This window comes from Anabrus simplex, chromosome 1 (genome assembly GCF_040414725.1).
Source record: "Anabrus simplex isolate iqAnaSimp1 chromosome 1, ASM4041472v1, whole genome shotgun sequence".
In the NCBI taxonomy this organism is placed as follows: domain Eukaryota; kingdom Metazoa; phylum Arthropoda; class Insecta; order Orthoptera; family Tettigoniidae; genus Anabrus; species Anabrus simplex.
The window spans coordinates 319480203-319504760 of NC_090265.1; the positions used below are offsets into that span (position 1 = coordinate 319480203).

At 40.0% G+C, this 24558-nt stretch overlaps 1 protein-coding gene across 3 annotated transcripts in view; it reads left to right on the top strand.

The window, feature by feature from the left end:
• The window catches only part of LOC136856747 (fatty acyl-CoA reductase 1), a 104631-nt gene extending 98521 nt beyond the window's left edge, over positions 1-6110 (top strand). For all 3 annotated transcript variants that reach the window (XM_067134834.2, XM_068224952.1, XM_067134835.2), the window contains exon 9: positions 5961-6110. In XM_067134834.2, coding sequence (XP_066990935.2) covers positions 5961-6042 — 82 coding nt within the window. In that variant the 3' untranslated portion in view covers positions 6043-6110. The remainder of the gene's footprint in view (positions 1-5960) is intronic.
• The last annotated feature ends 18448 nt before the right edge of the window (positions 6111-24558 follow it).

Below are 24558 nucleotides of genomic sequence, written 5' to 3' on the forward strand. Positions count from 1 at the left end.
TAGGAATACAATTGAATGCATTTCACCAGATGAAACAACTATAATGGAATGCAAGAAAGCTGATGGGTTGGAATCCGGGCAAGCCATAAGGTACAACACAACAACAACAACAACAACACAATATGGTACCTTGGGGTAACATATCAAGACAAAATTAAATGTAATCCTTCTGCAGTAATCAATCAGCTCACAAGGAATTTGAGCCAGCTGGCACCTTTTATCAGGGCCTTAGAAAATGATCTCTGGAGGCAACAGAAATTGATTTGCCTGATTTTGCTAAAGTTTTAGACTCTCCTTACTGGCCAGAGAAGACAAAAAGGCAAGTCACCCTCAGGGAAGCAGACATTAGAAAGTTGGTACCAAAGCTTTGAGTAAATGAAAGAGTGGCTGTTCTAGGTTTTCGTGAGCATCTTAAAGAAGATAAACTGCCAGATAGATTGCTTCCTCTTTCAAACACATTGAGCACCAGTGAATGAGAAAGAGGATTTTTGTAGATGAATCACACTGACACCATCCAGATATCTTTATTAATACTGCAGAAACAACCTCTACACTAAAAATCACAGGAATGGAACTAGATTTTGGGTGGTTAGCCCATGTGCATCTGCTGAGTTTTGCCCAAACATGCCATTTGGGCTCATTAGTTGGATTGGCATGCTCCGTGAAGACTCTGCTTAGCAGTGGCAGACCAGCTGCAAAGTCCAGCCATGTTAACAAAGAGGGATTACTACCTACTAAAGGTTTTTAAACTATGTGTAGGTACTCCCCATGGAGGAACAATTCCAAAAAAGGACTAGAACCAGCTTTTGGTTGGTTAGGCAGTGTGCATTTTTCCATTTTTGCCCAGACCTGCTATTTGGACTCACAGTTGGTTTGGCATGTCCATCTAAGACTCTGTTTAGCAGTGGCAGATCAACTGCACAATCCTGCCATGTTAGCAAATAGGAATTGCTAGCCTGCTAAGGGAGAATTCTCTATTTCCAAAATATGTGTACTCCCCATGGAGACACAATAGCAAAAAAAAAAAAAAAAAAGGGCTTTCACGGCTGCAGATCTAAAAATAACAGGAATAGAACCAGCTTTTGGGTCTTGGAGGGGCATGGCAATCCAACTAATGTGCCCCAATGGCACGTCTGGGTGAATGAAACTCTGCAAATGCACACGCCCTAACCATTTTCACAGCACTGAAGATGAAGTTAAGTCTACTACTTTCTAGTTTCAGAAACAACCACTTTCATATTCTATAGTGGTAAACAGTTTACCTTGATAACTTGTGTTGAATTTCCTGCACTAACTTCTAACTATAAATTGTTCTTATTTAGAACAATAATTGATGGATTTTTGCTACACTCCATTGTTGGGGTCTTAGTACTCTACACTTGTTTGCTGTATTCTTGGTACTCATTGTTCAATCACAGGCACCACAGCCACGTTGTCATCTAGCGTTCTCTTTACAAATTTGTTTAATGCATCTTCCTGCCATACTGTTTCTTTCTTCAGCTCCACCTAATGCTTTCTCTTTTGAGAACCTGATAAGTATTTCTGTCCATTTTATTTTATGATAAAACATAGGGACAAAGTATTAGATTCCCTGACTAACACACAGTCAACAAACATGCTAACCAGACAGGAACAGAAACTACACAGACTGGAAATTAGTGGTTGATAGATATGAACAACTGATCAAGTATTGCAGTGGTGTGTGATTCTGTTTCAAAATTTTAGCGATCGAAAACCATTGATAATTCAACTGGAAGATTAAGGGATTTCATAGGAAGACACTTTGGTTATAATGGATCGTTGGGCTCCTTTTCTTCTTATGTGCTTTCCTGTGTTCCTAGCTCCTTTTCTTCTTATGTACTTTCCTGTGTTCCTAGCTTTTGCCACCTGTATCCATCTTGATATTTTCTCTCCTCCTCTTCTGTGTCTATCTTCTTTCCATTGATCACTTCCCTTATTTAGACAGAAGATTATGGATACCGTATCCATAATATGCATATTGTTGATGTAAAAATCATTGAATTTTAATTTGCAACCTTGACTTTATAATTAGTGTTCAAGGGTTATTATAATCGCTAAGTATGAAGTACATATTTTGTAGAGTAGAGGATAGGAAAAGACAGGTGGAACAGGGTCATGGGAAGGAGAAAAGGAAGGAGGAAGTAGCTTCTGCAGCTATCAGGAAAGATAGGGCTGACCAGGAGGGGAGGGGATCAAATGAGGTGGGTAGGGTTGAGGCTCTTTTCATGGGGGATTCCATCGTTAGACACGTGGGGAAAGTGTGTGGAGGAAAGGGAACCAGGGTAGAATGTTATCCAGGAATTAGGTTGAGGCAGATGTTGAGGAAAGTAGAAGAGAGGGAGGAGGGGAAGGAGAAGGTGGTAGTGTTTCACGTTGGTACCAACAACGTAAGGCAAGCTGATATAAGTACCAACATAGTTGGAGATGTGTGGGATCTGGTAAATGCAGCACGGGTGAAGTTTAAGAAAGCGGAGATTGTTATTAGTGGAATACTGTGTAGGAGGGATACTGACTGGAGGGTGATTGGGGATTTAAATGAGACTATGGAGTGGGTATGTGGGAAACTGGGAGTGAAATTTCTAGATCCTAATGGGTGGGTAGGAGATAGGGATCTGCGCTCGGATGGCCTTCATTTAAACCACAGTGGTACGTATAAGTTAGGAAATTTGTTTGGAAGGGTAATAGGGAGGTACATTCAGGGAAATGGGATGGCCTAGGGAGCGGTGATAAGGGAACAGGGAACTGGAAATCAAGTAAGGATGACATAAAATTGTTAGTGCTGAACTGTAGAAGTATTGTAAAGAAAGGAATAGAATTAAGTAATTTAATAGATATATATTTACCAGATATTGTAATAGGAGTTGAATCATGGCTGAGAAATGATATAATGGATGCAGAAATTTTCTCACGGCACTGGAGTGTGTATCGTAGAGATAGGATAGGAAAGGTGGGAGGGGGAGTTTTCATTCTGGTGAAAGAAGAATTTGTAAGCTACGAAAAAGTTAAAGATGAGACACATGAAATTCTAGGTGTAAGGCTCATTTCTAAAGATAATAGGCAACTTGATATATTTGGAGTGTACAGATCGGGAAAGGGTAGCACTGATGCAGATTCGGAATTATTTGATAGGATAGTCAGCTATATGGGAAACGACATGGAAAGAAATGTGATTGTAGCGGGAGATCTGAATTTGCCAGATGTAAATTGGGAAGGAAATGCGAACGACAGGAAGCATGACCAACAAATGGCAAATAAGTTAATATGGGAAGGACAGCTGATTCAGAAAGTGATGGAACCAACCAGAGGGAAAAATATCCTGGATGTGGTGCTGATAAAACCAAATGAGCTCTATAGGGAAACTGAAGTAATAGATGGTATTAGTGATCATGAAGCTGTTTTTGTGGTAGTTAAAAATAAATGTGATAGAAAGGAAGGTCTTAAAAGTAGGACTGTTAGGCAGTACCATATGGCTGATAAAGCAGGTATGAGGCAGTTTCTAAAAAGTAACTATGATCGGTGGAAAATGGTAAATAAAAATGTAAACAGACTCTGGGATGGGTTTAAAGAAATTGTTGAGGAATGCGAAAACAGGTTTGTACCTTTAAGGGTGGTAAGGAATGGTAAAGACCCACCTTATTATAATATAGAAATAAAGAGACTAAGAAGGAGGTGCAGACTGGAAAGAAATAGAGTTAGAAATGGCTGTGGAAGTAAGGAGAAATTGAAGGAACTTACTAGAAAATTGAATCTAGCAAAGAAGGCAGCTAAGGATAACATGATGGCAAGCATAATTGGCAGTCATACAAATTTTAGTGAAAAATGGAAGGGTATGTATAGGTACTTTAAGGCAGAAACAGGTTCCAAGAAGGACATTCCAGGAATAATTAATGAACAAGGGGAGTGTGTATGTGAGGATCTTCAAAAGGCAGAAGTATTCAGTCAGCAGTATGTAAAGATTGTTGGTTACAAGGATAATGTCGAGATAGAGGAAGAGACTAAGGCCAAAGAAGTAATACAATTTACATATGATAACAATGACATTTACAATAAGATACAAAAGTTGAAAACTAGAAAAGCGGCTGGAATTGATCAGATTTCTGGGGATATACTAAAGACAATGGGTTGGAATGTAGTACCATATCTGAAGTACTTATTTGATTATTGTTTGGTCGAAGGAGCTATACCAGATGAATGGAGAGTTGCTATAGTAGCCCCTGTGTATAAAGGAAAGGGTGATAGACATAAAGCTGAAAATTACAGGCCAGTAAGTTTGACATGCATTGTATGTAAGCTTTGGGAAGGCATTCTTTCTGATTATATTAGACATGTTTGTGAAATTAATAACCGGTTTGATAGAAGGCAATTCGGTTTTAGGAAAGGTTATTCCACTGAAGCTCAACTTGTAGGATTCCAGCAAGCTATAGCAGATATCTTGGATTCTGGAGGTCAAATGGACTGTATCGCGATTGACATGTCTAAAGCATTTGATAGAGTGGATCATGGGAGACTACTGGCAAAAATGAGTGCAATTGGACTAGACAAAAGAGTGACTGAATGGGTTGCTATATTTCTAGAAAATAGATCTCAGAGAGTTAGAGTAGGTGAAGCTTTGTCTGACCCTGTAATAGTTGAGAGGGGAGTTCCTCAGGGCAGTGTTATCGGACCTTTATGTTTTCTTATATATATAAATGATATGAGTAAAGGAGTGGAATCGGAGGTAAGGCTTTTTGCGGATGATGTTATTCTCTATAGAGTGATAAATAAGTTACAAGATTGTGAGCAACTGCAACGTGACCTCGAAAATGTTGTGAGATGGACAGCAGGCAATGGTATGTTGATAAATGGGGCTAAAAGTCAGGTTGTGAGTTTCACAAATAGGAGAAGTCCTCTCAGTTTTAATTACTGCGTTGATGGGGTGAAAGTTCCTTTTGGGGATCATTGTAAGTATCTAGGTGTTAATATAAGGAAAGATCTTCACTGGGGTAATCACATAAATGGGATTGTAAATAAAGGGTACCGATCTCTACACATGGTTATGAGGGTGTTTAGGGGTTGTAGTAAGGATGTAAAGGAGAGTGCATATAAGTCTCTGGTAAGACCCCAACTAGAGTATGGTTCCAGTGTATGGGACCCTCACCAGGATTACCTGATTCAAGAACTGGAAAAATCCAAAGAAAAGCAGCTCGATTTGTTCTGGGTGATTTCCGACAAATGAGTAGCGTTACAAAACTGTTGCAATGTTTGGGTTGGGAAGAATTGAGAGAAAGAAGAAGAGCTGCTCGACTAAGTGGTATGTTCCGAGCTGTCAGCGGAGAGATGGCGTGGAATGACATTAGTAGACGAATAGGTTTGAATGGCGTTTATAAAAGTAGGAAAGATCACGATATGAAGATAAAGTTGGAATTCAAGAGGACAAACTGGGGCAAATATTCATTTATAGGAAGGGGAGTTAGGGATTGGAATAACTTACCAAGGGAGATGTTCAATAAATTTCCAATTTCTTTGAAATCATTTCGGAGAAGGCTAGGAAAGCAACAGATAGGGAATCTGCCACCTGGGCGACTGCCCTAAATGCAGATCAGTATTGATTGGTAGCAGTTATTCAGCATTAACCTAAACTTCCATCCACTGAAGAAAGTAATTTAGTAGGCTCTTCCGACACGGAATGCACCCAATACTCTCCACATAGTTGGAAACCTTTGCGAGTTCTTCAGGAGTTAATTGAGATTTGCTTTATTTTCTAGTCTAGCTCACTTTCCCCTTAAAATTTAATACCCTTGTAGTGAGATACCAATTGTAAAAGCATTAAGTAAGCCCTTTTTTCACTCATAATAAGAATGGTTCTCATTTTGTGCTCTCTGCAGAAGTTTTCTGCCATTTAACATTTTCTGATGCATTATTCAACAATTACCTTACTTACATAAGCTTTCATTTTACAGGATGGCTCTACTTCACTATGGTCTCTGCAGTCTGATGTTCTTGCTTCCTCTCTGGTATGCAGTTTCTCACCTGGCTGCCTGATCTTTGAATAAACAATGCTTGTCATTTAAAACTATATTTACAAATTTACAATAAAATATTCTCACTGACTTGGCATATTTCATTTCTTTGTGTTTCTCAGTACTGCCTGTGTCAGGAAACTTGATCCCTGCTACAACAGGGAGAGATGTGAAGATAGCAGCAAGATGATGCTGTGTTCATGCTCCACAGCACCGTTCACGGAAAACATTTGAAAGTTCACCTCTTCCTTTGTTTCTTTATTGAACAAACATTAACAAAAGATGTTGCTGATGATTAACCACCTCTTCACAGGAAAACAAGGCAATGTACATAAGATATATGTATATATGTATGTGCAGGGGCGGCCGTACCTTATGTGCTGAAGTGCTGCAGCACATTGCCGATTGGGAAAATTAAATTAGTTTAAAAATATTATCTACAATCAAATACTGTACTGTACAGTGCATTGAAAAAGATGTCAGCCAAAGAATAGGACATTATTCAACTCCCCTCACAACCACGTAACTACTGGTGCGCTCCACGCCGGGTGCTGTGCGATCACAGTTCACAGAAACCAGGAACTCTGCCGAACTTTTCCGATACAAAGAGAATGTGTTCCGATCGGTTCCGACAGGCTGTGGAAACAACAGCCAAAACATCACTTCACAGCAATTCTTCGTTCGACCACAGATAGGCAGCACTTGCACTAGGCACACTTGCATTACGAACGATATGAGAACGTGGCAGCTGGCACCCTCTTGACTCAGCGGTAGTATTTAAGAGAGGATCGCTCAAAGCAAACGGGAAAACGAAATACTATAGAGCTGTTCGCACCAGGTCTTTTAACACCAAAGAGGATAGAATACTACCAACTTGCCTATTCCATAGTCACATTTGTAAATTGATGAACTATAAAAATTGTACTTTTTATGTTGTCAAAATAAGGACATGATATTGTGATTTTCTTTAATTAATATGTCTAGTTTATAAATGACACTATAAAAACATAACATATAATTTTGCATTACGACGTTGCTGGTTTTATTTCAATGATGTTGGTAACATTGGGAAGTTCTGTTTTAGCGCGCTCACACCAAGTGTTTGAGATCGTGAATATTTTGCCATTGCATGTGTTATTGTGTGTTTAATTATATAGTTTTATAGCTTTTTATGAGGAATGTGTGTATGTGTTGGGGTTGTTTGCGTGTTTGTTCAGTGTGGAAAACTCAGTGGAGAGCCTCTTGAAAACCACATACCGGTATGTTTCTAAATATTTTTATTTTTTGGAGTGGGGATGAGTTTCAGCACACAACTGATTTTCTGCACCAGCCGCCACTGTGTATGTATATGTATGTATGTATGTATGTATGTATGTATGTATGTATGTATGTAGGCTATGTATGTAGGCTATGTATGTATGTACGTATGTACCCTTGCTTCGCTACAGAATTCTAGTGTATATGTTGTGAGCAAGATTGTATTAAATTGCATAGCTCTTAACGTTACCCTAGAAACGCGACGGGGAAGTCACCAAACGTCTTTCCTCATATGAAGACTGAGTTACGGAATTTTCACTGTAATGGTAGACCCGCTTGCATACCATCAGTCACAATCAGGTTGGGGAGTTTTCATTATAATGGTAGACACTCACTCACCACCTGCCTTTTTACATCCTCAGAAAGACTGTCTTAGTGGTTTTGCTCAACTGAAATGACGTCATTAGGAATGGCGCGATTAAAAGCAATGCTTTCATATGAAATACTCGATCAAATTAAACACCACACATTTTCTCACTTTTAACGAACAGGACTACACTGCCGATCTAACAGTCCAAAGTTCCAGAGCTGGAATGACCAAGCCGCAGACAGCCGTGATTCGCGAAAACTCTTCGTCCTTTTTTCGGCGGGGAGAGGGTCGAATAGTGGGGACTCCCAGGACTAAAACTATGCCCTTTTACTAATCTGTTTCCTAGGAGTACCCGATGAGTCGGAAAATATCAATTCACTACACTGGCGGCGGAAAATCTATCTGACTTGCAGCCAAATTTGTCTTCCAAGCCAGAGGAGAAACAACCTCTTCACTGATAATTTCGAATAAAATGAATATAGAATTTAATAGAAGTGAAGGGGAAGAAGCTTTTCTTAAGAAACGGCTGTTTTCAGGGTCGAATTTTGAGTTATTTAGTGAATTGCGGTGCTGTAATTTGGAATAGGCCTGAATTGTTATTCTAGACCAGGCCATACTACTACTACTACTACTACTACTACTACTACTACTACTACCCGGTACCGGTACTACTACTGCTACTACTAATACTACTAAGCCAGCCTCTGCCTTAAGTATGCACACTGCTCATTCAACACAGCGCGTCAGAGTAGGGATCCAATAACTGGAATACTACGAAGAACCAGTGTGTTACGTACCAGCAGTATCAGGAAATATATGAACCGGAGGAATGGCATGCTAAAGTTTTCTAACTACCCGGCTATTTCCCGCCAATATACAGTCAGGCTATTATACTCGGTACGCAGCAGTAATCCCATCTATCGGAGTTGAGAGGCAGCATTAGAGACAAATAACATCACAACAAACAATGGTCAATGAAATGTTATTGTTAATCAATGTTATGCGCTTTCGATATTGTAGGCCTTCACATAATTATAGTTTTCTCCCGACTCTGAAATACCACTCATCATAGTCGGTACGGTAAAACTGAATAAAACATGAGTGATCGGAAATTGTATTCTCTGCAACTTTTGTTATGTAGTAGCCTACTTTCCGGTAGGACCAAAAACATAGGTACCGTATTTAAAATTAATTTTTGTGCCTTCCCCTAATTGCATCCAGGGTGAATAAAATTGTTTATAGCTTAGACTGTAGTTTCTTATTCCCCGACTCTATATACCGTATTTCATTAAATTCTGTTAACCCATTTTCTCGTGGCTCGGCGTCGATACCGGTATGGACTTAGCAACAAAAATACAAATTCATGAATATCTGTGTTATCATAGCCGGTACGGTAAGAATGTATAAGACATAAATGGTCGGAAATGTTATTCTATATACCTTTAGTTATGTAGTATTACGACAACTAATAATATAAATATTTGAGAATTAAATGTTATGCCTTCCTCTAAACTACCATTTCATTCAGCGTGAATAAATTTATTTATATCCTAGAATGTAGCCGTTCATTCTCCGACTTTGTATGCCAGTTTTCAATGAATATTTATGATTAAAAATTTTCGCCCTTCCCCTAAACTACCATTTCACTCAGAGTGAATAAAATTATTTATAGCCTAGATTGTAGCGACTTATTCCCAGATTTTTGCATACCGATTTTTATCAAGATAGGGCCACTAATAACATAAATATGTGAAAATTAAATTTTAGGCGTTCCTCTAAACTACCATTTCTATGAGCGTGAATAAAATAACTTATGGCTTAGATTTTAGCGACTTATTCTTCGACATACCGATTCTCATTAAATTCTCTTTGGCCGTTTTCTAGTGATCCATGTACTGTACATACATACAGACAGACAGAAATTACGGAAAAGTAAAAAGTGCATTTCCTTGTTACTGTGGACATGACCGATTTAGAAATACCATTCCTTTCAAATTCTGAGCAATGTACAGACAAAACTCTTATTTTATATATATAGATGTATGTATGTTGAGAGCACAGCCCAGAGGCTTGTTTGGACCTCTACAGCACCGCCATCAGATGTCATAGGTGACCCATCACTGAAGAGGCATACTAGGTAAATGAGGAGCGAGGTAGTTTCCCGTTGCTTTCCTCACTGAGCCAGAAGTTGCGATTACTTATCCGTTTGCCAAGCCCACTGAAATGCCCACACCAACTGACCCTACGAGCAACATTTTCGTACCATTCATAACAGGAGGTGTCTGCATAAAGAATGGCATTACTAGCATCACTTATGCCTCAGTCACTTTCATGTTGTCAAAGCCAAGGATGAGAGTGAGACAAGTGAATGGAAGCAACAAATTTGTTATAGCCCACACTAGAAGTCATAGTGCAGTGTAAACAGTAGGTGTTGCCAGCAAAGCCCAGTAGACAAGATAAGATAATATAACACCCATCTCCCATAATCTCAGAAACCATAGATCCAGAGGAGGGTATTGTTTATTGTAATCTTAATTTTTGGTACATACACTTTACAAAACTGAATATTCTATAGCGTAATTGAAAAAGATGCAGTAAAACACAAATAAAGAATAAGGTGTCCAGAACAATGCAATGTCATGATATGTAGCATGAAGAAGGATGTCATCATGAATGTTGTGAAGTGCTGTGAGGAAGAATTAACAAGAACATGTCTTCTAAAACCTCTGAAAGCATCTTGTTCAATAGAGCAGTGAATTATACTGACAGGTGTCTGAGTCTAGTATAAGAACATTCTTACTTTATCATATTCCTTGTTTATTTCTTTAGAATGAAAATATGCTGGATCTTTGTCACATGATTAAGAACTGCATTGTACACATGCAAAACGCATGCATATAGTGAGCCATATAGTAATATGCCTCAATTTATTTATTAGAACACTGTGGCATAATTTTATTTAGCGCGACATAGAGTCGCACTGAGTGAAAGCAGGAACCCTTGATGGCCGTGCCATAGGCCATGAGAACTCCGTATTGGTCCGGAAAGAATTAATTCCTCAAGTTTGAATTGAGCTGCAAGCCGTGATCACAGGTTGACGAACCTCTCTTTCCCAGGGCTGGAATCACCTGAATTTAAATCAATAAATCTGCCACCAAGCTAAATTCCATAGATCTGACTCCACACATAATTAAGAACACAGTTATTTACTTGTGCTCAATTGAGAGAAGTGCGTACTTGCACGGGGAACTGTTGACATCTGGTAGGCCTTCACAAAGTAGAACACTATTAGGCGAGCCCGGCCTCCTCTTAAGGCTATAAAGATTGCTTCAAGGCGGAAGCGTTTTCATTCTCTCATTGACTCTCATTCGTGTTAGAAACTCATTGATTCTCAGGGCTCTGTGATTCTCAGTCGTCAGTGATAGTCAGTCATCAATGATAGTCAGTTCTCACTTGATTCTTCTGAAACGCCAAAGCGCCAAGCGTGGCGTGGCATTATTCGTGAACTTATTAGATGCATTTATTATTATTATTATTATTATTATTATTATTATTATTATTATTATTATTATTATTATTAGAAAAGCGCACGAATGTGCATTACATAGATTATTGACCATTTTAGTCTTTGCTATAATCACATAGAGATTTGTCGTTGTTTTTACATCTTGTGATATGATATATGTCACAGAACTGATCACACAACGAGCACACTCAGTTTTTATTCGGATCGTGATAAGGCTTTTTTTTACATATTTTATGGTGGTACCCGTGCACTGCTAGCTTTATTATCATATATCTTAGCTTCTGGTTGGCGTTCGTCCAATTTCGATTCAACATGGCATCTGTGCTGTAGAACACTAGCGGAATTTCTTCTCTCTTCTTCCGTCTCTCTGCTAGGTGTGCTTCTACATTATTGGTGGATGGTAATAGTAATTTTATCCTCAGTTATTCAATAAGGAAGGGTTCCCGTGCTAGTTTGTATGTTAGGCGGAAACGTGTGTATTTTGAGGTGCCCATTATGGTTTTTAGGAATTTTGCTTTAACTCCTTCAATGGTGGCTAGGTCTTTCTTTGTTAGCCTGTTCCATATCAAATGGATTCCAAAGGTGAGTAACTGGTAGGATCTTTGTGTCGCTAAGGCACATAGCTGTTTTTAAGGATAACTGCTGTAAATTGTTGATGTCGTACATGGCTTTCATGGCTGCAACTGCGTTGTATTTCATGTGTAGTCTGAACGTCCCAGTAGTCTATAAGGATATTCCCAGGTATTTGAATGAATTTACTTTTTCCACTTTGTCGTCTTCATATTCTACGTTGTCCTTTGCTGCATTTCGCCCACCTTTCCGAAAAACTATCTGTTGAGTTTTTGTTCAGTTTATTTCCAGACTGTTATTTCCTGCCCATTTAGCAGCGCTGAGAAGGCATGTTGGAGCCCTTGCTTCTTTGTTGATCCTAGGACCATGTCATCTGCATATATGTAGATCACTGCATCCTTCTCTCTTTCTCTGATTGCTGTTGTTACATCCGCAGTGGCAATATTGAATAATATGGGGCTGAGGGGGTCGCCTTGCGGCACTCCATTAGTTTGGGTGATTTCCTTTGTTTTGCAGGTCGCATTGTCTATGGTGATCTGGTTGTATGCCAGAATATTTCGTATTATAATGTACCCGTCTAAATGGTACCTCAGTTAATTTGAGAAAGCTGGGAATATTTATTACGGAGCATTGCTTACGAGTGCGCGTGTACCAGCTGTGACACAGTTGTGCGAGAGCGAGCCGGCCGAAACTAGGTCAACAGCTGATCGAGGGCGACCAGAGCGCAGTTACGTCATGACACCGGCAGACGACAAAGGGGAGGAGAAATGTTCTCATAAAATCCACTCGTAGCGGTCAAGGACGAGCTATGGCGCAGGTCGATTACCAGCCAATAGAAATTGAGGAAAGTGCTGGAAATATTAGGATTGTTCTGGAACTAAGTCGAAGGAAGTTCTTGGGTAAGAACGTCAGAACAGTTCAAGAAAAATTTTACGAGACGACGGCCAGAACAGTTTTTCAAGAGCACGTCGGACAGTTGTTTCTTACGAGAAGTCGAACCGTGTATTCTCTACGGGAAAGAAGAATATGTTCAGACGACGTGAATACTAGTGTAATCCTTGTAGGGCACGATCATTACATTACTTGAATGCCAGTGTAATTCATTGTTAGCTCAACGCAGTATCCAGCGAGCTTATTACAGTTGTACATTCTCCCGGGTGGAAAATGTTAAACCGCAGACAGTCAGCGTGCTCATTAAAGCCGATTCTTGCCATAGAAGCTTTAGGAATGTTCCATTGGACATTATGAAAGGAAATCACGATCTCAAGTGGATAGGCGAGAGGAAATCTAACCTTTATTTAATCATCATAATAGTCAACCCTATTATTTGTCAGCCTAAGGCGTATCGTAACTTAATGAATGTGTTCAGAAGACGAAGCTTATAGTAATAATGGACCTAAAGTACATCGTTGCGCCAAGTTAAGTGTTGTACATAACTTAGTGAGTTATAGCTAGTGTGGATCCCTGTGCTAATAGAATATTTTAGTTTCAGCTATCTCCGAGGAAACCAAGTTGTCGACATGCGGCGATCAAGAGGGAAATCGAGAGATTTTCTGGGACTTTGCTGGAGTAAAAAGAAGACGCTGAATATAGCTACAGTCATGAGGAACTAAATTCCAGAGTGCACGCCAACGCGATGACTTTGTACATCCGTAAACCACCATAGATGAGGCAAGAGACGTTGTCGCCTGAAGCAGCATCCCGACGCCAAGGATTTTCACCGGAAATATGAGTACCCTTGTAAAATTTCTTCTCTTTTAGTAGATGACTAGATTGTATTCTTGCGTAGAGTAAAGTAGTTTCCTTAGTAATTTTGTATGTAATGGTGATGGGAGAGCATTCCTTACTTCGTTGATTTGTAATTTCAATATTGTTCTATCTTTGCATTTTCTTGGAATAATGATAATTTTATTTTTGGACGTGATGATGAATAATCCCAGTTGTTCTCGAGTTGACAAGAGTGAATGATTATGATCTTCGAAAGTGATTTAAGGGAGTAAGGTCTACTAACAATCATAATAATAATAATAATAATAAGAGTAAATTAAACTCATAAAAATAGTAAATGAAGATATGATTAAATGTAGGAGTAAACTATAATTAAATCGTAGTTTTAAAACCCTGTTAGTCATGTGTAGTGATTGATGGTAGAAGGGAAAGTGAACGACGAATGTTAGAAATATTCTTCGAGAGAACGATCTAGGAGCCATTATAGGATAATAGTAATAATAATAATGATCAAAATAGTAAAGGTCGGATAATGTAAAAGTTGTTGAGATTCAACTTGTATGGTCATTGTGATAATGGAGTTCGCCATTAATGGACGACATGGGACTACTAGGGTGCATGTCGGGCCTAAACGGTATTATGAGTCACAGTGATTGTAATGAATGATTATGGCGATAATGATTTATGAGGATGTACGGATTTAGGGACTATAATAGGTCTATTTCTGGCTCAACCACTGATATGAATAATACACGACTTAATCGTTATTAGATGTTTTCGAGGCTCTTGAGCTCTTATCACTGATGATGGTGATGGTTATTCTTCGAGAGAGAAATTTGGCTTTCTGTATCATCATAACTATAGTCATGAGCGAGTTTTATTCTGGTCAGATGATTATAAGGATCTTCAATAAAACCCAAGAGGAAGACGAGATAAATGACTGGATAATAATAATAATAATAAATATTACAGATTCATTGTGTGATAAAAATGTACTTATAACCAGTTGGTAGAATTGGGTTATTTGGTGTCATTTACTTTTATCATTCCAAGGAAACTTATCTTGTATATTTTTTTTGTGACTGTGATGCATTGTTGTTGTTGTTGTTGATTCCGTGTAGGATCACACGATGCTCTATCCATCCATGAAATGCTAGGTAATTTAGAAAGGTTAAATAGAGTAAGGAAAGAATACAGTCAAGCGTAGTCTACGAGAGAGAGGGAGTTATGCCAAAGAAATTGTAAAAATATTTCCAAACGCTAAAGTGAAGAATTTGTAAAAATATTTCCCAACACTAAAATGAAATTGTAAAGGAATTTTATGATGACAAAATGAGTTAGAGGATTTTTCACGGGTAGAGTGAAATGAATGTTCAAGGAATTTTCTTGAACAAGTAAATGCTGAGTTAATAGTAATTGTTCTTCAAAATGTATGAAATTATTTTACCTGTAAATGACTAAACATGAGTTATAACGGGAAATGACAGCTTTGCTAATTTAGTGATTCATTCGATGTTACAGAGTAAAATCTTAGGTGGAGTTTCATTGGAGAAGCAATGGAACCTAACTCCAGAAGCATGCGAGGACTTACAGTCGTATTCATTTATTCACAAGCCATTAAAGATTGAGATATTCCTTTTATTGCAAAAATCACATTGTATTTAATAATTTTTTTTTTCTTTCATGCATTTGTCCAGACTGAGTTTCCATTATGTTTTTAATAAACATTGTTGTTATTTTGCCCTGATTTTCATTTATATTGTGTCACCTATCCAGTCACCAAGGGTCCTGAAAATATAAATTCTATGAAGTTGTCCCTTAATAGCATAATCGGCCCTGCGAACGGTCCACCCTTTTGGGACTCTCGCTCCGCCGACTGAGCGACCCCGGAGAAGGGGACAATAACTATAAGGGGGTTTTGATTTCCAATCATACATTTATTTGTGAAACTGTTGTAAGACAACTATTTAATCGCTGTGAGTTAGCTCACAAGGGCTAGGAACGAAATAAGTAGCATAAGCATTTATAACGCATACGCAGACCGCGGTAGTGACGTGTGCGAACCGTGTAAATATAACCGCTGTCAAGGACTGATTTCAACCGGGCTAGATCCCATAATTAGTGCCGCACAGATTGGGACTAAAATTTGCGCGGAGGATATTGTCAATGGTAGTCTAACTCCACGGTTGAAATCTTGTGTACGATCACGCTAAGCGGTGAAGTAGATGTTCTGAAGCAAATCACCATTCCAAACTATTCCAAGATCAAGCAGACGACAACAATGGTGTATCCAGGACTTGAGGCGAGGACCATCAACCCCGTGCTGAGCGCTGTTACCATGGGCTAGGCACGCATGTCATAGCGGTCATGTGATTCGCCGGTCGCTGGTGGAGAGATGGCTGCTAAGTTAAGTCCGTATGTTCTATAAGCATGTGAAGTAATATTCATACACTAGTATTGGTTTTTCTCAAGTCAGTTAATTAATTGTTAAATGTAAGCCAGTGCGGCTTTTGATTCGTTCAATTTAGGTAAAATTAAATACGTTAAGGGCTGCATGCATGTTTAAGCCCCGAGCTAAGAGTTTATATGTCAATTTTTTTTTGCTAGGGGCTTTACGTCGCGCCGACACAGATAGGTCTTATGACAACGATGGGATAGGAAAGGCCTATGAGTTGGAAGGAAGCGGCCGTGGCCTTAATTAAGGTACAGCCCCAGCATTTGCCTGGTGTGAAAATGGGAAACCACGGAAAACCATTTTCAGGGCTGCCGATAGTGGGATTCAAACCTACTATCTCCCGGATGCAAGCTCACAGCCACGCGCCTCTACGCGCACGGCCAACTCGCCCGCTTTATATGTCAATTAGATGAGAACAAGGGGTAGAATGTGTTAGATATAGGTGTGTGCTTTTTTAATTGTATTTGATTCCTGTATGAGTTAATTTTGATAGAGATGTTGGGCAGACTCTTCTTAGTACCAAATGGGCTGCGCGCCTTCAGCGTCGCGAGATTGTACAGAGTAGACTAGTTGCAGCATAAGATCAAGATGTTTTCTATGCATGAAGCATGAATTTTTCAGCTGCAAGGAGTTATACGTAGAGTTATATTCACCGTTGAATGCAATAAAGGGTCTTCAACTTTGGTGGAAGGCAAGTTTATGAATGTAACTTTTCTCGAACCAAGGATCTTTTATGTGAGAGGCTATAGTTGCCGTGAGATGTTGACGGGCTTAAATGATAAGAGAGGCTATGAAGCCATAGAGTTTTTCTGGAAGCCCAGATTTATATGTATTGACAAGCCAGCCTGTGATTATGCGCATGAATGTGTGGGCTGTGTTACACTTTTGTCGGAGAGAATTTTGTGCCATTGTGCAGAAGCAAGGAAGTCGGCTAGGCCCCGACCAGTTATTATCCCGCAGGTAAAAAATCCCCGAGTCAGCCATAGGCGATGAGCCGACCTTTACTAGTAGTGATAGTATTTACAATAGGTACCGTTATTTCCATGAACTGCCGACCGCTAGCCCCAGTCATTTAAATGTTTGTTGCTTACCAGCTGATGTCACTTGCCGTGCCGAGATATACGATAGTGCTGTGTCTTGAGACATGCAATCTTCGGAGCCTGTGTATGTTGATATAGAATCCTGGCGCCTCTATCAACTTCAGTGCATATTTGAGTGTGTTTTATTTGCAGGTGTGATTAATGTATATTTACCTTGTGTTGTTTATTGTCGGCATGTTTTCTCTTCCAAATGAATTGAATACCGTATTTACTGGAGTAATTTATCCCTACCCTGAGTTTTAGAACGAAAAATTGGAAAAAAATAATCGCATGTTTTCCCTCTCTCGTTTTATCTATGGTTTCGATTAGTTGCGAACCACAGACTTATCTCGTCTTCGTGATCCATGCTGATGTAAGGAAATCGGGAACTCTGCACGGCTCTACTTCTAAATTGACGTTTTGTAAGATTTTGGCTCTGGCTGGTGGTTATGCGCTGAAGCATAGACATCCAACCAATCCCAATCTACCATTCATATCGATTTATAGCGGCAGAGCACGATCTCGAAACCTAGTTGCCAACTCTAATATTTACATTCACCACGTGGTTAACCTATCTCCCTCAGCGTGTATGATATTCGGTACGGTTCGCGATCTTTTGCATTTTCCTTCAGTAATAAGTGTGTTTTTCACAAATTGTTGGGGGTTCTAGTGACTCTAAGATCAGTGGAGTGTTCCCTTTGTAGGTCATAACCTCCTTCCTGTGCCAGCCATTAGTGGAGAGTGATGTGTTATTTCTTCATTCTCTTTTATTCTTAACAATATATTCTCTTATTAGTGTCAGATGTTGTTATTAAGTGTAGTTTTTATGAATTTGTTTTCAATCCATATTCATTAGTTTTTCTGAGTACGGTATTACATTTTACAAGGGCTGTTTACAGCGCTCGTATTGCATCAGCTCCTCTCGCGGGCGCAGCGCGCTGGAAACAGAGGAAAGGCGATGCTCATTTGTTTTGCGAAACTTTAATTTAGAAGTAAGGCCGTGCGGAGTATAGTTCGGAAATTCCAGTTCATGTTTCCCATGCTAGGGGAGGATGATGTGACTGATTACTCAACCAACATTCCAACGCCGGAGCCAGAACACACTTGTGACTGCTAGCCATAACTCGCTCTTGTTATCAGCTGTAACTCGAACGCATACAGTAATCGCTTTCATCAGTACTCTTACGTTTGAATTGTTGTGCGAAGTGTAGTTTTAGTGACGTGGTGGGAAAGAAAAACACTAGTTACGACGCACAATTTAAATTGTCTGTAATAGAATTTGCCGAAAATAATGGCAATCGTGCTGCATTTCGTGAAATTTCCGTGGCACCATCATACATGCGTTACCGGTTGAAGCAGAAAGAAGAATCACAGTCTACCAAGAAAACAACTTAATCATTTCCGGGACCAAAAACCGAAAATCCGGGAAGCATCAAGATATTGAAAAAGAAGTTGTTTCTTACATAAATCAATTGAGAAATGATGGCTTTTCAGCTTCGAACGAAATGCTCCAGTTAAAGGCTGAACGAGTAGCAAAAACCTTGAAAATTCCTGATTTTAAAGCAAGCTGAGGGTGACTTTGTCGGTTTATGAAAAGGAACAACCTTTCTCTTCGAATCGCAAGCACGACTGGATGACTGCTAATCCTGGTAAAACTATAACAATTCATGACTTAGCAGCATTAACGAATGTTTCATTTCAAGCTTCCTTCACTGTGAAGAACATAACTGCTGCTTTTTCTAAGACAGGAATATGACCTTTTTCTAGGCTTGATTTCAGTGATGAGGATTTCGAGCCGTCATGCGTTACCAGCGTAGAAGTCACTGTTTCAGAGAACTCTGTCCCTTCTGCTACCACGCCTGGAACACCTACGCCTACTGGCTTTCCTTTCAATGGCCCCCTGACTCCTACATCTAGTGGCTGTAGCCGGTGTGTGCAGTGCAGGGGAAAATGACGAAAACGTTACCATGCCCTCGGGCATACAGAATAGAATGTAGAGTGCAATGGGACTCGTTATTATCCATTGACAAAATGATAGGGTCTTCCTTCGAACACCTAGTCATTTTCTTGACATGCTCCAGTACCATTAAAAACAACGGTCCCGTCAGCCAGCTACTTCTAGGACTATTGACTAGGCTCAAATTTCCAGGTGGTGCACCAAACATCAGTGAGTCAGCAAGTCTCGTGCTTGGAAAGACGAAAACAGGTGGTAAACTATTACCTACAGCACTGATTATCATACAAACTGTTATTATTGTCCGACGCTCTCCAGAAACTACTTGCCCAACCTGCTTTACCCCCACCTGTGCAACAACATTTGGAGACTGTACAACTGTAGATACCCCCGTTTCATCGAGATTCAAGACTCTGTCCGCACTGATCGGTACCAATTTAAGTGCGTGCTCATAATTGTCATAAAATTTCATTACATTTCGTTTGTTGAACGCACTGAGTCTGGCGAGACTTGTATTTTCAGGCTTACGAAGAGCAAGTTTCTAATGTCGCTTCATAAATCCCTGTACCCAGTCAATTCCTGCAATATTGTTTTCATCCCAGGTAGTTGGATATTTACAGCCTGATTTCCTAGCATAATCGTACGCGAACTGACGGATTTGCATGTCATTCCGTAACTAACTTTAGAGCACTTAACAATGTAATCTTGTAGCATTAGCTCTTAATTTTCACTGAACACTTGCCGACTTGCGTACCGCGAAGAAAACACACGAGATTAGTTTAGGTCATTCTTCTCCTTTTTAACTCTGTAGTACAATGCAGCGTGAGTCATTCCATATTTTGAAGCAGCCTCCCTCAACGAAAGACTTTTCTCCATGACAGCTCTTACAGGCTCCCCTATAACCTCCTCCGGTATATTCGGTTTGTTTCTCTTCTTAATGTACGTACGAACCATCGTTTTCCTCAGTCCTACAAAAAATCAATCTAATCAGTAGGAATTTTTTTGTTATATTTTGCTTCATAAACATGTGTACTTACAGTGGGGCACATTTGAACACTGATTCGTATAATTTTCTCTCCCCGTTTTTGAGGTCTGAAAAAATTAAAAATAGGGAGAAATTACACGAGTAAATACGGTAATATATCATTGGCCTCATCAAATGCGTTATTTTTTGGTGTTAAGATCACTCTCTCGCACAGCCAATCCAGAAGATTTCTCCCTGATATTTGAGATGTCGGGATATGTTTTGGCTATGAGGTCTCTTAAAGAAGACTTATAGATATTGTAATATTACCTTCAAAATCAGAGTAGTTTCCACCTCCGATCTGTAAAAGTAGTTCAGAAAACTGCATAGAAGAAACATCATTTTTAGATAAAATCATGTGTACTTTTTCTGGATAGAGTTTGATTGTTTGGGGCCAAAGGTAAGATCCCATGAATAAGCGATTCATAGTGTGTTTCAAAGGTTGCCAATATGGATGTCGAAGATAACCGAGGTCTACCGATTCAGCACTAGGGAGCTCAGGGTTCAAGAAAAGGTTCGCGTATAGTACTTAAATCCTCTTGTTCTAAGGTCCTTTGCCCTCTTCAAGAGTCCCTTTGCTTTGGGAGTTAACTGTTCGTTTATATAGATCGGCTGGTCCGAAGCATTTATACCAATAGCTCGAGATGAAATTCGTGGACTTCTTTTCTTGGCGCTGAACAATTCGGCCCTCTTCTATCTATTCACAAACTTCACAACTATCGGCCTCAGTAACGCCGGTTTTCTGGACGGTAACCTATGTGCGACGTCAATATCATTTTTATTCACGTCAGATACGATCACCGAACCTATGCTACTGATAATGCTATAAATATCTTCATTAGGTACTTCCGGCACACCATGGATTTCCACGTTGTTCCGTCTCATATATTGATTGATTCAACCTCTTCGTGTGAGTTGGAATTCAGCACGTCTAATTGTTGTTGCAACTCACGAATCGTTTGATCTCTTTGACTAAGTTCTGCCTTGGTAGAAGAGAGAAGTTTAATTTTCTGCAAACGAAATAATAGAAAGCTTGAAGAATATTAATCCATTTTCACGGGAAAGCAGAAGTTACGCGAATTTGAGGAATTACTATCATCTCAACTGCAGTAAATAGAATAACAGCAGCTTGAAAATTCCTTTTGTTTGTGTTTATGTGAGTGCATCATGAACGATCCTCCTGACACGGGTCAGGTAATTAACGCTGCCTTACAAGCATGCTACAGCAACTCTCCATCGATGATTCCAGACTTTACTTTAAATGCTAAAATTCCTCCGAATCCACATCAACTTCTGTCGACTCAACAACCTGTCAACACCTACTCAACAGAGATGCAAGGAGCATCTGCCGCATTACTTCAAAGAGGTCAGGTACCAGTATCCATTGCATCAGCACAACCAGCCAACAAATCAGGTAATTCTGACTGAATTTTTAAGTGAATTCAATCCCCAGTGCAAAAAAAATGCGTCCTAGTGGAAGTGAACCCCGTCCTACTGAGGAGTCTGACATGATCCTTGATGTCACAAACAGTTCCGGTTCAACTCATACCACGAATAGTTCTAATGGTGCAGATGTGGTAGAAATAAATACTTTATCCTCATCTGTAAATCAACCCAACACTAATCAAAGAGTTATATATCGCAATAGTAGCGAAAATAGATACAATCCCAATGATCATGGCCCTTTCGTTGTTATCGTTGAAAGTGTAAACAAAGACTTAGGTAGTCTCCATCCAATGGCGCTTGGTAGGCTTTTATTTAACGAGCTGGTCGTTAGCCGTCAAAACATCCTGGACATAAAACCCATAGGGCGAAACAGACTTCGAGTTGAAACCACTTCAGGAGCGGTGGCGAATCAACTAGTGGAAACAGAATTTTTTCGTAAACAAAAACTAGAAGCTTACATTCCGTCTAGTGTTATTCAAAGACAAGGTTTAATTAAAAATGTCGACCCCTCACTTAGTGAAGATGAAATATTACGGGAGATACAAACCCCGTTACCAGTTGTTCGTGTAAAGCGCTTCAGTAAGGTTATTCGCGGGGAGAGAAGGCCTATCCCAGTTTTTCTGTTAACTTTTCGTGCACAACAACTGCCAGCATATATACACTTACTCGGAACTAGGTGCCCAGTGCAACCATTTGTGATGTCTGTACGATTATGTGAACGATGCCTCAGATTCAATCACTCTAGCCTGCAATGCCGAAGTGCTCAACGCTGTAGCCGTTGCTCAGGGCCTCACGATATTAGTCAGTGTTCAGATTTAATTACTCCCTGTTGTGTTCACTGCAAAGGAGCTCATCTCTCCACTGATAAAAACTGCACAGAATATAAAAAGTGGATTTCTGTTCGGGAACTTATGGCATTTAACAATATCTCTCAAGTGGCTGCGCTTGATATTTATAACAACAGAGCGTGCGCGGACTCAGCGGCACGCCCACCAGTTAATTATCAAAATCAGGTGGAATTTCCCCCGCTACCTAATATTTCTGCAACCTCTAACATGTCAACAGCAAGAAACTTTCCAAAACAACATGAGCCCTTGACACCAAGTTTTACAGCAGAGCCACCAATGAAGGAAGATACCCCATAGAATATCACACAACAGATCTCTCCCATTTCAACATTTAACCAACAACTCGACCATCCACTCGCCTCTCAGCGTAAAATTTCAGTTCCTGTAAACTCGTCAAGACGTCCGGTACTTACAACCTTTCAAACCCCATTTCCCACCAATTTCTCAACTGGCCTATATTCCTCCACATTTACCTGTTACTCCGATTACTCACAATCCCTACCCTCCCCAACCCCATTGCGTAACATCAAATCCTGCTCAAAACAAGGAACAACTCATTGAGCATATATTCAATATTATTATGCTCATCGTAGGTCAGCTCCAATCTTCAGCATCCAGCAATATTCATCCAACAACAATCCGCGACATGATTACCAATATTTTCGCCTCTGAAAATGGCCTTTAAAATCTTACAGTGGAACGGCCGGTCGGTGATCTCGAACAGAGGTGTTCTACAGCGTGAGATTCAAAGCCAAAATGCATCCATAATCGCACTATCTGGGACATGGCTACTTACCTTACTGATCCAACTATTTTCGTCCCAACCATCTGACTCTCTACAACCCATGGCGATCAAGTATATTCTGCGACAGATTTTCCAAGCTCATAATGACATTTAAAATTCTTCAATGGAATGCACGATCGGCTATTTCAAACAAAGAGAGTCTAGATAATACACTTCACAATATAAACCCTCACGTTGTTGTTCTGTCAGAAACATGGTTCAAACCTCAAAGATATATACATTTTCGCAACTATACCATTTTAAGGGAAGACCGTGATGATGGATATGGTGGCGTTGCTATTCTGGTACACACGACATTATCTTACAGACAGCTAACTATCCAACGTTGTGTACCATCGCCATTTCAACTGATTGCAGCTAGTATACAACTACCTTCTAGAACTCTTACGATAGCATCTGGATATTGCCCACCGAGAACAGCAGTCACCTTGGATATTTGGCAAGAAATCATGTCGCAACTTCCTCCCCCACAGATCATCTGTGGAGACTTCAACGCTCACTCCACAGCATGGGGTTGTCCAACCACCGATCGCTACGGCAATGATATAGTCAATATGGTCGAACATTATAATTTAGTCATCCTGAATGATCATTCCCCTACATTGGTTCCTTCACCGAATCGGCATAAATCGGCAGTTGACCTCACTATTGCCAACCCCTCTTTATCCTTGTCCACCAACTGGTCCGTCCTTACTGATTCTGGGGGTTCCAACCACTTTCCCATTTTGATCACAATAGAGACTTCTCCTCCACCTCATCAGCAGAAAGTGTCAACAGGAAAATGGAACTGCTCTAAAGCAAATTGGCCAGTATTTACAGCCAATATGGATGAAGAGATATTACGCCTTCCACTGCAAAATCCTAGTGGTGTCAGCTACAACCTCTATATCTCCGTTATGGAGAAAGCTGCATCCGATTCGATTCCCCTGAAGAAAGTTGGATCTATACACACGGGAAAACCAGCTGTCTGGTGGACCCCAGACTGCTCTCGAGCTGTTGCACGACGACGGACAGCGCTTCGGCAATACCGGGAACAACCCACTTTTGAGAGGTACCAGCAATGTCTGCACACTACAGCTCAAGTAAGGAGATTTTTTAAAGAAAGGAAAAGACACAGCTGGAAGGAATTCTGTGCATCATTAGATAGGAATGCCAACATCTCCGACGTCTGGAACAAAATCAAAGCCTTCCGCCACAAAGATCATAGTCCACGATTCCATACGATCTCACCAGCCTGTATAGAGGGATTCTTTGACAAAATAGCTCCACCGTTTGTTGATTCTCAACCCCTTCAGTTCAACACGAACCCGAGTACTCATTTTTTATGCTCTCCCTTCACATTGGCTGAGCTGCAAAATGCAATAAAACAGTCCTCCAGTACTGCACCAGGTTTTGATAATATTTGTTACCCGATGCTGGCCCATTTATCAATCCATGCTCTACAGTGGCTGCTTAGGATCATAAACGAAATATGGT